Source organism: Pleurodeles waltl, chromosome 2_2 (assembly GCF_031143425.1).
Source record: "Pleurodeles waltl isolate 20211129_DDA chromosome 2_2, aPleWal1.hap1.20221129, whole genome shotgun sequence".
NCBI classification, from domain to species: Eukaryota; Metazoa; Chordata; class Amphibia; order Caudata; family Salamandridae; genus Pleurodeles; species Pleurodeles waltl.
Genome location: NC_090439.1, coordinates 718,637,048 through 718,654,971, shown reverse-complemented (window position 1 = coordinate 718,654,971; position 17,924 = coordinate 718,637,048). Strand labels below are relative to the sequence as shown.

At 45.7% G+C, this 17,924-nt stretch overlaps 1 protein-coding gene across 1 annotated transcript in view; it reads left to right on the top strand.

Moving 5' to 3' along the window:
- ARFGEF1 (ARF guanine nucleotide exchange factor 1) overlaps positions 1-17,924 on the top strand; it is a 961,498-nt gene that overhangs the window by 529,512 nt on the left and 414,062 nt on the right. Inside the window, exon 20 of the mRNA XM_069220293.1 lies at positions 1,555-1,683. Coding sequence (XP_069076394.1) covers positions 1,555-1,683 — 129 coding nt within the window. The remainder of the gene's footprint in view (positions 1-1,554; positions 1,684-17,924) is intronic.

Below are 17,924 nucleotides of genomic sequence, written 5' to 3'. Positions count from 1 at the left end.
CCCACACTTGCTTCCACGGTACTTATATCTTCAGACAAAAACTTTTAAACGCACTGGAATTGTCTTGGTTTTATAAACTATTCCTGTTTCTGATTGGCATGTGTCTGAAACCGTTTTCAAAGTCTTCAACAGCAGTACAAAAACAATCTGTTTATATTTTGGATGCCGAGAGCACACTTTGGTACTTATTACAAAAATGTAATATGTGCGATAAATACAAATACTTCGTCATGCTTATGTCTGCTGCCAGAGAGGAGGTTTTCTTTAAGCAAGAGATGGACAGATGTACTTTAGCATTTGTAAACTCGCTAGAAGGGCAAAAATATATTAGTAGTACATCATGCAAACTATTCTAGTATAGTTGCTACTAAAACTGGCTAATATGTGACTTGTCGACTTACATTGATGCCATACGGAAATTAGTATATATTTTCAACCATCTTTATTACATTCATTGTGATGAAAGAGACGAAGGTAACAGTTTTTCTAATAATTAGCCCCGTTACGCATGATCTGCCCCTTTCTTGTGCTTTGCATCGGATTGTTTCTGGCACTTAACTTGTGAATTATATTGAGGCATCACAGTCTTAAAATAAGGACAGGCGGTTATATCAAGCGCAATGTTACATTTGATTGATATAGTTAACAATGTGTCATGACTACGTAGACCTGGTGCTGCCTAGGATGGAACTGTGGCATATGTTTACAAAATATTTTTAAAAGATTAACAACTGCTACAGGACAAAGGTATCCATGGCAAAAATGTGTTTAATGTGTCATTAAAACTCTGCATTCCTGTTTCTTCATAGTTAATACTTTACGTTTTGGAGCATGTTTCTCAACCATGCTTACCCCATACCTACCATATTTTATTGTTGAGTAACGTTTTCAGTTAGCCTGTGATTAGATTTCAGGAGAAGGACGCCAATCTTGATCATACTTATAAATGAGAAAGTTTCCGTTCTCACAACGCTGGCTCTTAAGTGTTTCCAATATTTGTGCTTAGAGTCTGGATTACAATCAACATAGTGTTTGCCCAAGGTAAATCATATTTGAGGTTTAAGTTAATTGAACTTATGAAAAACCATTTATGAGTCTGGGGGGTGAATGAGTTGGTGTTTCACAGATTTCAAAGAAAACCATAGTAAGAATACTACTAACACTTTATTCTCTTCAGCAATACGGAAAATGGTTATCTGCAGCTCAGATAGTTTGTATTATCAGGTATGGTTTCATTACTTTAGTTATGTGGTGAAACATGACTGGCTCATAGATATTAAAAATTAAAATGTTTTAAAGTAACCTCTGCACTTTAATAAATGAACTATATAATGCATACCACAAAACCCACTTTTTAATTCCTTATTGCAACCACAGTAATAGCGGTTTAGGATTTGTTTATTTAGCTACACTTTACAGAGGTTTCTCATGTTTAGCTTCCATGAAAGTCCGCTTAGTAGCACTTGTTTTATTACAAATAATGATTGCACTTTTTGTAATCTTTTTTTGTTGATGACATTATTGTGTTAATTAAAACGTGTTGAACTCTTTTAGTTGGCATGGACACCATTCCTAGCTGCTTTCAGTGTGGGCTTGCAAGACTGTGATGATACAGAAGTAGCTTCACTTTGCCTGGAAGGCATACGGTGTGCGATCAGGATTGCATGCATCTTCAGTATTCAGGTACACTTAACCTCTTTGTTTGTTTTAACAGCTTTTTAAATCCATTGTGGCTTACTTTCTTCACATTCTTCTGACTTAATGAAAGTAGATACCGTACACTTTTCATACAAGAACCCCATGTCAAACTTTAGGATTAATGATTTCGTATTTAATAATTGTACAGCAGGTGTGCACTACCTTGTTATTCTGTGTCTTATTCAAAACATCTTGGTAAAAAGTCACAGCAAAGTTTTTTTTTTCACCATCTTTATTTCTAATGGATAATACGTTCTATACTTTTCTGATCATAGGAATACTTTCTGGTCGTAGTTTTTATACAGAAAACCTTAAAATAGTCCAGAAGTATCCCCAAGACATGATTGCTGTTGTATGTTGACATGCTACCTAGACATCAGTTTAGTTTTTCCTTTTGCCATAGTTACTAGAATCCGGAACTGTTTTTTTCTTCTTTTTAGGTTCTTTACTTTCTGACTTTTTGGTCCGAGCTATGCACCAATGAGTGACTTCCTGTTGAAATCCTGTTTTTTTTTTTTTTTTAATTAGGATTTTATGCATAAACAAACACAATTAACTTACCAGCTACACAGCAAAAAGAAACACCAGGGGAATACTCAGCAGGACACAGTACCTTAAATAGAGAGGTTGGTACAGTGCTGCCAATAGATGTCAATGAGGTGGATGCAGGCAGGATTAGGAGCAATAGAAGGAAAGAAGATTCTCTGCCAATACCCCATCTTTCCCTGCCAATGTTTGGTGGGCCACTCCCCTTGCTCATTCTTGAATGCGCTGTGAACTTCCTGTTCCCAGACCATTGGACTCCCTCTACCGGTCCCAAGCATCTCATACGTACTAGGGCAAACCCTGGCAACATAAACCACTTTTTGGTCCCTATGCAAGCATCCATTCCTGCAATCCATTGTTCCTTAGTGAGACCCGCTTGACAACCCTCTTCGCCACAACCAAGCCCAGCGACCAAAATTATAGTTTTTGGCAGGGCAGTTCTGTATAACCCCGCAATCCAAGGAGGATGATTTGGAGGTAGGCGGGATTCTTTTTCTAGTATGTCCCCTAGTTCTTTCAATATGAGCAAACAGTATTTCTGTTATCTCTGAGCAGTACCACACCATGCGGTAGAATGAACCCATATGTGTGTTACAGTTTAGACAGGTGGGCAACAGGATCCTCCCCATCTTCCTTAACCTGTCCTACGCTATGTATACTGTGTGCAAGATTTTAAGCTGTATTAAGTGGAAGCACGCTCTAAATGGCCTACTCCAGAGAATGTATCAGTGCTGCCTCCCAATCCATGTCCTCCATCTTGCCCATGTCTGGGTCCCAGCATCGGTGGAGGCCTCTGAGGCTGTTGTTAATGAGCACTCTGTATGTGGAGGATATTTCCCTCCTCACCAACAGCTCAGCCAGCAGATGGGTCTCTAGCATGGACGCTTCAGGTAGTGAAGCCCAGTCCATCATCTCCACCTGTAGAGCATGTTGAAGCTGGGTGTACTTATAGTGCTGCATGTGTGAGAGGCCATACTCCTCTTGTAAAAAGGCAAATGATTTTAGTGCCCCATAAGCCAACACGTCCCCCAGGTATACTATGCCATTTGTTTCCCACAGATCAAAGCCTTGTAGCTTACTCACTTCATGTAGTGTTTCTCCAACCCAGAGCAGAGTGGACTTAGCAAGCTTCGCCTTCCACCCCACATGGGACTTCGCTCAATCCCACACCATCAGTGTCACCCATGCTGGTATCAGCAGACTCTCTAAGCACTTCCCGTTGTGCATGTAGTGATCTAAGGGGGGGTCTGTCATGGCACACCTAGCAAGGCGCTCCCTCGCATTGTCCCTCTGGACAGGGTGTGTGCCCTGTGTCGCTTATCACCTATATCTGTGAGAGCCAGTACTATGCTCTGAAGTGCAGGAGGGCAATCACTCCTTTATATACTGAACAGGAATACCTTCAGAGGGTCCACAAAACTATCCTCCTGTCCCACACAAGTCCCCGGACCTCCCTATCCTGAAGAACCTTTCAGGTATTTGGGAATGGAGTGTTCTGTAGGATGTATTGGAGCTTGGGTAAGGTAATCTTCGTGAGGGTAGCAGCCCTACCAAGGAGCATCAAAGAAAGTTTCCTCCATCTGGCCACATCTTCATGCTGTTGCACCAGCTGGGGTCCAGCTTTTCCTGCCAGAAACATTCTGAACCTCGAGTAATATAGATTGCTAGAGATCTAAAGCCCTCAGACATTACCCTCAGGAAAGTAGGAAGCAGAATTTCCCAGTCCCACTGCCCTGCCTTGAATAAAACTGACTTTATCCATTTTACCCTTTAGCCAGGGTATTCCCTGAATTTCTCCACCCTTTCAAGAAGATGGTTCAGGGACACCTTGGTTTCTGCGGCAAGCATTAAAACATCTTCTGCATATAAGGAGATCCTCTATGTCTGCATTGACTCCTACCCGCGACTCACCTCCAATGCCTTGACCCAGCAAGCCAGAAGTTCCATTCACAGGGCAAACAACAACGGGGACAGAGCGCAGCCCTGTCTGGTTCTCCTGTCCAACAGGAACAGCAGTGAGGTCATCCCATTTATCCTCTTCCATGGGCTCAGAATTATGCAAGACCACCAAGTCACAAAAGCAGGGGCCAAAGCCAAACTGCCTAATCACAGCGAAGAAATAAGGCCAGTGAATTGCGTCAAATGCCTTTTCCGCATCAGTGGAAATGACTGCCAGTGGGCGAGGGACGTCCCATACGGGGCCTAACCAGTTATGTAGGCCTCAGATGTCACGTTGACTGGCATGGTATGAACCCTGTGTTGTCATGATGGAGCAGAGTCGATATCACTCCGTTCAGCTCACATGTCAGGATAGTAGCCAAGAGCCTAGTGTCATTATAGCAGGGAGATTGGACTATAGGGCACACACAAAATGTTCAGCTTACTGTCTTTATATCAGGTCATGATCAGGGTGTGCCTTACATATGGGGGAGCACCCCTTGGGTACAGGAGTCCTCGAATATTGCCTGGAGGTAGGGGCCTACCAGAGCTCCCATTTTCTTAATTAATTCTAACCCGTTGGGACATGAGGTCTTTCCTCTGCTGATGGCCTTGGGAGTGTCAGATAATTTCTCAAGTATAGTTCCCCCCTCCTGCATCTCTACCAGTTCTCTTTCCAGTTGCAGAAGAACCAGCATTCTCAAGAAATGTTCTGTCTCCGCTTCCTTCCTCTGGAGTTGAGGTTCATGAAAGGCCTAATAATATTGTGCAAACTCCCAGACTATTTCCACCGTTGTGGCAAGTCTGTCCCTCGTGCTAGATGTTATCTCCCCCACTCAACTGGCTGCCTCCTCCCTACGACTCAGACACGCCAAGAGGCATCCAGCCTTGCCTCCCACCTCATAGATTTTGTGCTGCACCGCAAGACGGGCTGCCTTTTCTACAAAATTGCAGTACTCTGTTCTCATCACCTCCAAAAGTCAATGAGTTGCCTGCTCTGGGCGCTGTGCCATTTGTCTCTCTAGGAGCCGTACCTGACTTTTCAGCTGTAGTCCTTTACCATGTCTTCCCCTTTTCTTGCAGGCTATCATCATCTGCAGACGATCTCGCAGAGCTGCTGTACAGGACTCCCAAACCACCCCTGGCTTCGCTGGGGTGTAGCCTGCATAGCCTGATGGGTCATCTGGGCTAGAGTGGAGGGAGGAGTTGACTGCATGGCCCCTGGCAAGTCCACTGAATCTTTATTTTCTTCAAACTGTTATTCTGACAGGGCCAGTGCCTCAAATCGAAGGGGGGAATATCTGGAGTGAGGAATATCTGACGACATCATCCCTACTGATAACTTTGGGAGCTTCCAGGCAACAAGGCAGTCACCAATGGCGCCTCAATGCGTGGGAATTGTATGGCCCAGCATGATGACTGAGATCTGAGCAGGCATGACAGTGTATTTTGAAGAAAATAAAGATTCAGTGGACTTGCCAGGGGCCATACAGTCAACTCCTCGGCTCTTGGAGGTGATGAGACTTGCCACAATGGATGAGATAGTCTGGGAGTTTGCACAATATCATTAGGCCTTTCATGAACCTCAACTCCACTAAACTGCCATAGAAAGGAATTGAAGACAGTTGTTTCCCTTTTCTCCCCTCTTAAGTGTTTTTATGGCAGTATCTTGCTGTTAGCTACAGTGCCTTTTCCTAAAGCATTCTTTTGGCCTAAGCTTGATTCTAGTCCACTACATTTGACGCTTGGAGGAAGCCTTATTATTTATGGTCATTAAAACTATTAGGTGATTGGAAGAGTTAGGATCCCTTGTCTGTAAGTCCTCATAGCTCTTTATTTGCCAGACTGTATATATCTTGGATATGAGCCTTGTTTTCTCCTGAAGGTTTTTTCTAACTGCATACAGAGGAGGCGATTGTATACTGAGTATATTTTCCAGAGGGCTTCTCTTGAGAGACATCACTTCATCTATGTAATATGTGTTAAGAAGTAGTTATGTAACTATCACAAGTGGATTTGTCCTGTAGTGTAATTGCCTATTTGTACATTTTGGAGGAACAACATGGCGGAATATGCTCTATACCTGCCATAAGTCATTGTTTTATAGTGGACACTTCCAAGGCCTGTACGCTGTTGGAAAGGGGTCCTTCTGTTGGTATCTAGGCAGCTCATCAAAGGAGACCTACATCCTGAGCAGATATCCATGGCATGTTCATTGCTGACATTCGTAATGCCTCAGTGTAGGTTTATTTGTCCACCTTTGTGTTCCACTCTCATGTAGATGTGGGCTGTCCAAATGAAGTGATCTTTGGCTCAAGAGTTCATGATTCTGTGGTACAGGTGTGAACCTTCTCTGCACATCAGTAAACCCACAAGTGTGTTGTGTTTGTGTCTCAGTTTGAAGCTGAAACTAGTTACTTGGCTATTCCCTCATTGATTGGACTGGCACAAGAAACTCAATAAGGAGTTAATGCAATGATATGATTCTCTTTCCGCCCTGGAGATGTTTTCAGATTTTTCTTGTGGTTTGGTTAGAAGAGACAGGCAGAGTTGAGAGAGGGGCTTTCCAGTATGGGTATTCTTAAACTGCCCAGTGTACAAATTAATTGTCCAGAGTTGGGCAGACCTGTGCCTTTGTTGTGCGGTCTACTCATGCTATAAAAATAATTCCTTCAATGAGAGAGTAAATTAAGGTAATTAATAGCACCATTATTTTTTCCAAAAATGTAGTATGTGCCAGCATATGAATATTGAACTCCTGAATCTTTCTAGCTGTGATATGACTTGTCTATTTAGAAATGAAGCTGATAACGTGGAAACTAAGAAGGGTGAAACCTAGCTCCTGTCAGTCCCTGTCAAGTTGACTGTAACAAGAATGAGTAGGGATTTCAGCATTTAGGAGCTAAAGAGCAGCAAAGGAGCATGGCTGGTTAGAGGCTACCTGAATAGTTTGTTATCCATGTTTGCTTTTGGGCTGATTAAGCACGTCCCATTCTAAATGTGGGTGGCCCCACATTTTTGACAGATTGACAGTTTTGAGTTTCTCAATTTCTGCCAGTAATTTTAAACTTTAATTTTGTTGGTTGTAAATATGCATGAAGACGGCAGTACCAACTTTTAGCTCAAATGCAAGAAAATGTTTTTTTATTCAGTCTGTCAGAAATCTTACTGAACAGAACAATTACTTTTTTAGGTTTAAGATCTCTTTTATTGATTTTATAAAGGTAAGAACAGTACAGCTTCTACCACCTACAACCATCGGCCGGTGGGGGAACAGGTGACATGGAGGGAAGGGAGCGTGAATGGGGAGGATGGAAGGGGGGCTCATCACTTACAGTAGAATAGTTACATCACTCAATGGAGGTACTCAAGATGTATGTTACAGTTGAGAATCTCTGTTGGGAGCACATCAGTCAGTCTGATCAAGAGGGAGTCTGGACGATACTCGTCAGTCGAAGGATGCGTAGATATGAGGGGCACGTTAATTCCCTTAATTCGTCCGACAGATACTGGATACATGGGCCCCAAGTTTTATCAAAGAGGGGTAGCGAGCCAGTCGCTGCTGCTGTCAATTTTTCCATACCCATAAGGGCCCATAACTTATGCAGCCATTCAGTGTGAGTGGGAATGGTCTCAAAGACCCATCGTGAGAGTAGCAGTTGTTTAGCAGTCCCCAGAGCCAAAATAATAGCCCTACCCTTGGGTGTGCAAAGTGGATATGTCTGAGGGTTGGGAAGGCCTAGAGGCAGCTTGGTAACCGGGGTATGGTAGTGTCATATGTCATCTACCGCTTTTGAGGCTGGAATGCCAAAAAGCGGCGATCTTAGGGCAGTGCCACAATATGTGAGTAAGTGTACCTTCCTGTCCGCACCGACGCCAGCATCCGCTGTCGCTATGCACCCTCCACTTGGCCACCCGTAAAGGTGTATAGTACATATAATGGGCTGTTTTCAAAAACATTTCTTTGGTGTTTGTGGCGCGCGCTGTGACACGTGCCCAGTGGAGGACATCTTGCCGTTCCCTGTCTGTGAATGTGCGCTCGCATTCCCTCTCCCATCTACGCCTTGCTGGTGTTGCGGAGCGTGCAGTCGGCGCGAGCAGTAAAGTGTAAATGTCAGACAGGAGCTGCTTGTCCATGTCTCTGGTCAGTAACTATCTCTCAAATCACATAAGGGGTCGACCGGCATGCGGACGTACCGCAGGCGAGGTCACCCAGTAATGAACGGCCATGAATTGCAAGTATGCGAACGTCGGAAGGCCGTACCCCGCTTGGAGACTGTGGAAGTCCATGACTCCGTCCTCTTGCAGTTCGCTTCCTGCCAAGTTGTAAAGGCAGGGTCACTAAGTGCGGTGGGAAATCTGGGTTGCCAATGATCGGTGTCTGTGGGGAGACTGGTGTGGATAGCCTGTTGGGAACCTGTACTTTGTCCCATGCTCCCATCGTGGCCCCCAAAATAGGCGAGACATATACCCCCGATGGTCGGTGTTTCTTTGGCAGCTATGGTACCTTCTAGATGTAGACCCCTGCTACTACCTGGTCGATATAACACCAGAGTTTCTCTGTCAGGGGTCGTCCCCATTCAACCATGTAGCGCAGCTGTGCAGCATAATAGGTTTGGGACTCTCAGCCCTCCCTCGGTCTGCAGAAGATATGCCTGAGCCTTGGACATTCTAGCCCTCCTACCGCTCAAAATGTTTTCCCAGACAAGCGCTTGCTTTTTGTCTAGTAGGTTAGGGGGCGGTTGCAATGGCAGGGTCTGCATAAGGTTTGGTATCCTAGGCACAAATGTCATCTTGACCATGTAGGAGGCTGGACTGGCTTGTAGTGAGTACCAAGGGGTACTTGCACCTTGCACCAGGCCCAGTTATCCCTTATTAGTGTATAGGGTGTCTAGCAGCTTAGGCTGATAGATAATGGTAGCTTAGCAGAGCAGCTTAGGCTGAACTAGGAGACGTGTGAAGCTACTACAGTACCACCTAGTGTCATATGCACAATATCATAAGAAAACACAATACACAGTTATACTAGACAACATGCCAAAATATCTTAGAGTGTACCCTCCGTGAGAGGATAGGAAATATACACAAGATATATATACACAATAGCAAAAATATGCAGTATAGTCTTAGAAAACAGTGCAAACAATGTACAGGGAGTGCAGAATTATTAGGCAAATGAGTATTTTGACCACATCATCCTCTTTATGCATGTTGTCTTACTCCAAGCTGTATAGGCTCGAAAGCCTACTACCAATTAAGCATATTAGGTGATGTGCATCTCTGTAATGAGAAGGGGTGTGGTCTAATGACATCAACACCCTATATCAGGTGTGCATAATTATTAGGCAACTTCCTTTCCTTTGGCAAAATGGGTCAAAAGAAGGACTTGACAGGCTCAGAAAAGTAAAAAATAGTGAGATATCTTGCAGAGGGATGCAGCACTCTTAAAATTGCAAAGCTTCTGAAGCGTGATCATCGAACAATCAAGCGTTTCATTCAAAATAGTCAACAGGGTCGCAAGAAGCGTGTGGAAAAACCAAGGCGCAAAATAACTGCCCATGAACTGAGAAAAGTCAAGCGTGCAGCTGCCACGATGCCACTTGCCACCAGTTTGGCCATATTTCAGAGCTGCAACATCACTGGAGTGCCCAAAAGCACAAGGTGTGCAATACTCAGAGACATGGCCAAGGTAAGAAAGGCTGAAAGACGACCACCACTGAACAAGACACACAAGCTGAAACGTCAAGACTGGGCCAAGAAATATCTCAAGACTGATTTTTCTAAGGTTTTATGGACTGATGAAATGAGAGTGAGTCTTGATGGGCCAGATGGATGGGCCCGTTGCTGGATTGGTAAAGGGCAGAGAGCTCCAGTCCGACTCAGACGCCAGCAAGGTGGAGGTGGAGTACTGGTTTGGGCTGGTATCATCAAAGATGAGCTTGTGGGGCCTTTTCGGGTTGAGGATGGAGTCAAGCTCAACTCCCAGTCCTACTGCCAGTTCCTGGAAGACACCTTCTTCAAGCAGTGGTACAGGAAGAAGTCTGCATCCTTCAAGAAAAACATGATTTTCATGCAGGACAATGCTCCATCACACGCGTCCAAGTACTCCACAGCGTGGCTGGCAAGAAAGGGTATAAAAGAAGGAAATCTAATGACATGGCCTCCTTGTTCACCTGATCTGAACCCCATTGAGAACCTGTGGTCCATCATCAAATGTGAGATTTACAAGGAGGGAAAACAGTACACCTCTCTGAACAGTGTCTGGGAGGCTGTGGTTGCTGCTGCACGCAATGTTGATGGTGAACAGATCAAAACACTGACAGAATCCATGGATGGCAGGCTTTTGAGTGTCCTTGCAAAGAAAGGTGGCTATATTGGTCACTGATTTGTTTTTGTTTTGTTTTTGAATGTCAGAAATGTATATTTGTGAATGTTGAGATGTTATATTGGTTTCACTGGTAATGATAAATAATTGAAATGGGTATATATTTTTTTTTGTTAAGTTGCCTAATAATTATGCACAGTGATAGTCACCTGCACACACAGATATCCCCCTAACATAGCTAAAACTAAAAACAAACTAAAAACTACTTCCAAAAATATTCAGTTTTGATATTAATGAGTTTTTTGGGTTCATTGAGAACATGGTTGTTGTTCAATAATAAAATTAATCCTCAAGAATACAACTTGCCTAATAATTCTGCACTCCCTGTATAGTTACAATAGGATGCAATGGGCAAACATAGGGATAGGGGCAACACAAACCATATACTCCAAAATTGGAATGCGAACCACGAATGGACCCCAATCCTATGTGACCTTGTAGAGGGTCGCTGGGACTATTAGAAAATAGTGAGAGTTAGAAAAATAACCCTCCCCAAGACCCTGAAAAGTGAGTGCAAAGTGCACTAAAGTTCCCCTAAGGACAAAGAAGTCGTGTTAGAGGAATAATGCAGGAAAGACACAAACCAACAATGCAACAACTGTGGATTTCCAATCTAGGGTACCTGTGGAACAAGGGGACCAAGTCCAAAAGTCACAAGCAAGTCGGAGATGGGCAAATGCCCAGGAAATGCCAGCTGCGGGTGCAAAGAAGCTTCTACTGGACAGAAGAAGCTGTGGTTTCTGCAGGAACGAAAAGGGCTAGAGACTTCCCCTTTGGTGGACGGATCCCTCTCGCCGTGGAGAGTCGTGCAGAAGTGTTTTCCCGCCGAAAGAACGCCAACAAGCCTTGCTAGCTGCAAATCGTGCGGTTAGCGTTTTTGGACGCTGCTGTAGCCCTGGAGGGACCAGGAGGTCGCAAATTGGACCAGGAGAGAGAGGGGACGTCGAGCAAGACAAGGAGCCCTCTCAGCAGCAGGTAGCACCCGGAGAAGTGCCAGAAACAGGCACTTCGAGGATGCGTGAATCGGTACTCACCGAAGTCGCACAAAGGAGTCCCACGTCGCCGGAGACCAACTTAGAAAGTCGTGCAATGCAGGTTAGAGTGCCGTGGACCCAGGCTTGGCTGTGCACAAAGGATTTCCGCCGGAAGTGCACAGGGGCCGGAGTAGCTGCAAAAGTCGCGGTTCCCAGCAATGCAGCCCAGCGAGGTGAGGCAAGGACTTACCTCCACCAAACTTGGACTGAAGAGTCACTGGACTGTGGGGGTCACTTGGACAGAGTTGCTGGATTCGAGGGACCTCGCTCGTCGTGCTGAGAGGAGACCCAAGGGACCGGTAATGCAGCTTTTTGGTGCCTGCGGTTGCAGGGGGAAGATTCCGTCGACCCACGGGAGATTTCTTCGGAGCTTCTGGTGCAGAGAGGAGGCAGACTACCCCCACAGCATGCACAAGCAGGAAAACAGTTGAGAAGGCGGCAGGATCAGCGTTACAGAGTTGCAGTAGTCGTCTTTGCTACTATGTTGCAGTTTTGCAGGCTTCCAGCACGGTCAGCAGTCGATTCCTTATCAGAAGGTGAAGAGAGAGATGCAGAGGAACTCGGCTGAGCTCATGCATTCGTTATCTAAAGTTTCCCCAGAGACAGAGACCCTAAATAGCCAGAAAAGAGGGTTTGGCTACCTAGGAGAGAGGATAGGCTACTAACACCTGAAGGAGCCTATCAGAAGGAGTCTCTGACGTCACCTGGTGGCACTGGCCACTCAGAGCAGTCCAGTGTGCCAGCAGCACCTCTGTTTCCAAGATGGCAGAGGTCTGGAGCACACTGGAGGAGCTCTGGACACCTCCCAGAGGAGGTGCAGGTCAGGGGAGTGGTCACTCCCCTTTCCTTTGTCCAGTTTCGCGCCAGAGCAGGGCTAAGGGGTCCCCTGAACCGGTGTAGACTGGCTTATGCAGAATTGGGCACCTCTGTGCCCAACAAAGCATTTCCAGAGGCTGGGGGAGGCTACTCCTCCCCTGCCTTCACACCATTTTCCAAAGGGAGAGGGTGTAACACCCTCTCTCAGAGGAAGTCCTTTGTTCTGCCATCCTGGGCCAGGCCTGGCTGGACCCCAGGAGGGCAGATGCCTGTCTGAGGGGTTGGCAGCAGCAGCAGCTGCAGTGAAACCCCAGGAAGGGCAGTTTGGCAGTACCAGGGTCTGTGCTACAGACCACTGGGATCATGGGATTGTGCCAACTATGCCAGGATGGCATAGAGGGGGCAATTCCATGATCATAGACATGTTACATGGCCATATTCGGAGTTACCATTGTGAAGCTACATATAGGTAGTGACCTATATGTAGTGCACACGTGTAATGGTGTCCCCGCACTCACAAAGTTCAGGGAATTGGCTCTGAACAATGTGGGGGCACCTTGGCTAGTGCCAGGGTGCCCTCACACACAGTAACTTTGCACCTAACCTTTACCAGGTAAAGGTTAGACATATAGGTGACTTATAAGTTACTTAAGTGCAGTGTAAAATGGCTGTGAAATAACGTGGACGTTATTTCACTCAGGCTGCAGTGGCAGGCCTGTGTAAGAATTGTCAGAGCTCCCTATGGGTGGCAAAAGAAATGCTGCAGCCCACAGGGATCTCCTGGAACCCCAATACCCTGGGTACCTTAGTACCATATACTAGGGAATTATAAGGGTGTTCCAGTAAGCCAATGTAAATTGGTAAAAATGGTCACTAGCCTGTTAGTGACAATTTGGAAAGAAATGAGAGAGCATAACCACTGAGGTTCTGATTAGCAGAGCCTCAGTGAGACAGTTAGTCACTACACAGGTAACACATTCAGGCACACTTATGAGCACTGGGGCCCTGGGTTACCAGGGTCCCAGTGACACATACAACTAAAACAACATATATACAGTGAAAAATGGGGGTAACATGCCAGGCAAGATGGTACTTTCCTACACAACCCCCCCCCCCCCAAACGAAGGACAATAAGACTAGCCATGACCTGATGAGTCTTCATTGTCTAAGTGGAAATATCTGGGAGTCCATCTGCATTGGAGTGGCTACTCCCAGGTCTATGTTCCACTGTATAGTCCATTCCCTGTAGGGATATGGACCACCTCAACAATTTAGGATTTTCACCTTTCATTTGTTTTAGCCAATGTAGAGGTTTGTGGTCTGTCTGAACAATGAAGTGAGTGCCAAACAGGTATGGCCTCAACTTCTTCAGTGCCCAGACCACAGCAAAGGCCTCCCTCTCAATGGCAGACCAACGCTTTTCTCTAGGGGTCAACCTCCTACTAATAAAAGCAACAGGTTGATCCTGGCCCTCAGAATTAAGTTGTGATAGGACTGCCCCTACTCCTAATTCAGATGCATCAGTTTGGACATAGAATTTTTTAGAGTAACAAGGGCTTTTCAGGACAGGTGCAGAGCACATGGCCTGCTTCAGCTCCTCAAAAGCTTTCTGACAGTTTGCTGTCCATAATACCTTTTTAGGCATTTTCTTGGATGTGAGGTCATTAAGAGGGGCTGCAATGGAGCCATAGTTCTTAATGAACCTCCTGTAATACCCAGTGAGGCCTAGGAAGGCTCTCACCTGAGTCTGAGTGGTAGGGGGAACCCAATCAATAATTGTTTGGATTTTCCCCTGAAGTGGTGCAATCTGTTCCCCACCAACAAGGTGTCCCAGATAAACCACCTTACCCTGCCCTATCTGGCACTTTGAAGCCTTGATAGTGAGGCCTGCCTTTTGCAGGGCCTCCAAAACTTTCCATAGGTGGACCAGATGATCATCCCAGCTGGAGTTAAAGACAGCTATATCATCCAAATATGCTGCACTGAAAGCTTCCAGCCCTTGCAGGACTGTGTTCACCAACCTCTGAAAAGTGGCAGGTGCATTTTTCAAACCAAAAGGCATTACAGTAAACTGGTAATGTCCTCCAATGGTAGAAAATGCAGTCTTAGGTTTAGCATCTTCTGATAATTTGATCTGCCAATACCCTGCAGTCAAATCAAAAGTGCTTAGATACTTGGCAGATGCCAGTGTATCTATGAGCTCATCTGCCCTGGGTATAGGGTGAGCATCAGTTTTGGTTACCAAGTTGAGACCTCTATTGTCTACACAAAACCGCATTTCCTTCTTTCCATCTTTGGAATGGGGTTTTGGTACCAGTACCACAGGAGAAGCCCATGGACTGTCAGAGTGCTCAACCACTCCTAGTTCTAACATTTTCTGGACCTCTTGCTTTATGCAGTCCCTGACATGGTCAGGCTGCCTATAGATCTTACTTTTGACAGGTAAACTGTCTCCAGTATCTATAGTGTGCTCACACCAAGAAGTGGTACCTGGCACAGTAGAGAAGAGTTCAGAGAATTGATCTAGGAGATTTATGCAATTGTCTTTCTGCTCAGCAGTAAGACAATCAGCCAAAACTACACCTTCCACAAGAGCATCTTGTTCTGTGGAAGAGAAGAGATCAGGTAGAGGATCACTGTCTTCTTCCTGTCCCTCATCAGTTGCCATGAGCAGGGTGAGATCAGCCCTGTCATAGTAGGGTTTCAGGCGGTTGACATGGAGCACCCTAAGGGGACTCCTGGCAGTGCCTAAGTCAACTAAATAGGTGACTTCTCCCTTCTTTTCAACAATTGTGTGGGGTCCACTCCATTTATCTTGGAGTGCTCTTGGGGCCACAGGCTCCAAGACCCACACTTTCTGCCCTGGTTGGTACTGAACCAAAACAGCCTTCTGATCATGCCATTGCTTCTGGAGCTCTTGGCTGGCCTGAAGGTTTTTACTGGCCTTTTTCATGTACTCAGCCATCCTTGATCTGAGGCCAAGTACATAATCCACAATATCCTGCTTAGGAGCTTTTAAAGGTTGTTCCCAACCCTCCTTTACAAGTGTGAGTGGACCCCTAACAGAGTGTCCAAAAAGAAGTTCAAAGGGGCTGAAGCCCACTCCTTTCTGGGGTACCTCCCTGTAGGCAAAAAGGAGGCATGGTAGAAGGATATCCCATCTCCTGCGGAGTTTTTCAGGGAGACCCATAATCATGCCTTTGAGAGTTTTATTAAATCTCTCCACCAGTCCATTTGTTTGTGGATAATAGGGTGTTGTGAACTTGTACGTTACACCACACTCCTTCCACATGGCCTTTAAGTATGCAGACATGAAATTGCTTCCTCTGTCTGATACTACTTCCTTTGGGAAGCCCACACTGGAAAATATTCCCAGGAGGGCCTTTGCCACTGCAGGTGCTGTAGTGGTCCTTAAAGGAATAGCTTCAGGATATCTTGTGGCATGGTCCACTACCACCAAGATAAATCTATTGCCTGAAGCAGTAGGAGGGTCAAGGGGGCCAACTATGTCAACCCCTACCCTTTCAAAGGGAACCCCAACCACAGGCAGTGGAATAAGGGGTGCCTTTGGGGTGCCACCTGTCTTGCCACTGGCTTGACAGGTTTCACAGGACTTACAAAATTCCTTTGTGTCCTCAGACATCCTAGGCCAATGAAACAATGGAACCAGTCTGTCCCAAGTTTTCATTTGACCCAGGTGCCCAGCTAGGGGAATGTCATGTGCCAGGGTTAGGAGGAACTTTCTGTACTCCTGAGGAATCACTAATCTCCTGGAAGCTCCAGGTTTAGGATCCCTATGCTCAGTGTACAAGAGGTTGTCCTCCCAGTAAACTCTGTGAGAGTCACCGACATCCCCATTAGCCTGTTTGACAGCTTGCTGTCTGAGACCCTCTAATGTGGGACAGGTTTGCTGTGCCACACTCAGCTCCTCTCTGGCAGGCCCCCCTTCACCCAAAAGCTCAGCAGTGTCTGCTTCCAGCTTTATTGGTGTAGGTTCTGCACAGGGAGGGAATTCTTCTTTCTCAGAAGTCGAATCCACTGTAGAGGGAGGGATAGTAGGAAGTGGTTTGCTTCTACTAGCCCTAGCTTTAGGGAGCACTTGGTCCATTGTTCCAGGATCCAAGCTTCCCTGTCCTTTTTGCTTTTTGGCCTGAGCCCTTGTCAAAGCAAAAATATGCCCTGGAATGCCCAGCATTGCTGCATGGGCCTCCAACTCCACATCTGACCAAGCTGATGTCTCCAAATCATTCCCTAATAGACAGTCTACAGTTAAATCTGAAGCTACCACAACTTTCTTTGGACCAGTAACCCCCCCCCCCCCCAGTTGAGATTTACAACAGCCATGGGGTGGCTAAGTGTGTTGTTGTGAGCATCGGTTACTTGGTACTGGTGACCAAGTAGGTGTTGTTCAGGGTGGACCAGTTTCTCTATGACCATAGTCACACTGGCACCAGTGTCCCTGTAGGCCTGAACCTCAACACCATTTATTAGGGGTAGCTGCTTGTACTTATCCATATTAAGGGGACATGCAACTAAGGTGGCTAAATCAATAGCCCCCTCAGAGACTAACTCAGCCTCTGTGGCCTCCCTAATAAGGCCAACCCCAACTAAGTTACCAATAGTGAGCCCAGCTACTCCCTTGGATTGGCTATTAGTAGGTTTGCTCCCACCACCACTGCTATTAGTAGGGACACTAGGTGTAGCAGTAGGGGTTGTAGTGGTAGGAGGCTTGGTGCCTTTCTTTGGACAACTGGGATCTGTTGTCCAATGGCCTTTTATTTTACATAAATAGCACCATGGTTTCTTTTCCTTGTTCTGATTAAAAGAGGATTTGGGCCCACCACCCCCACCAGAGTGTTTTTGTGGGCCTGATGAAGACTCATTTTTAGATTTGTCCCCACCCTTGTCAGAAGACTTACCATCCTTCTTTTTGTTGCCATCTTTGTCACCCCCTGTATGAACTTTTCTGTTCACCCTTGTTCTGACCCATTTGTCTGCCTTCTTTCCCAATTCTTGGGGAGAGGTCAGATCAGAGTCCACCAAGTACTGGTGCAACAAATCAGACACACAATTATTAAGAATATGCTCTCTCAGGATCAAGTTATACAGGCTGTCATAATCAGTAACTTTACTGCCATGTAACCACCCCTCCAAGGCCTTCACTGAATGGTCAATGAAATCAACCCAGTCTTGTGAAGACTCCTTTTTGGTCTCTCTGAACTTTATCCTGTATTGTTCAGTGGTTAAGCCATAACCATCCAGGAGTGCATTCTTAAGAACTTGGAAATTATTAGCATCATTTTCTTTCACAGTAAGGAGCCTATCCCTACCTTTTCCACTAAATGATAGCCATAGGATAGCAGCCCACTGCCTTTGAGGGACATCCTGTACAACACAGGCCCTCTCAAGTGCAGCAAACCACTTGTTAATGTCATCCCCCTCCTTGTAAGGGGGAACTATCTTGTGCAGATTCCTTGGAATCATGCTCTTTTACAGGATGACTATGG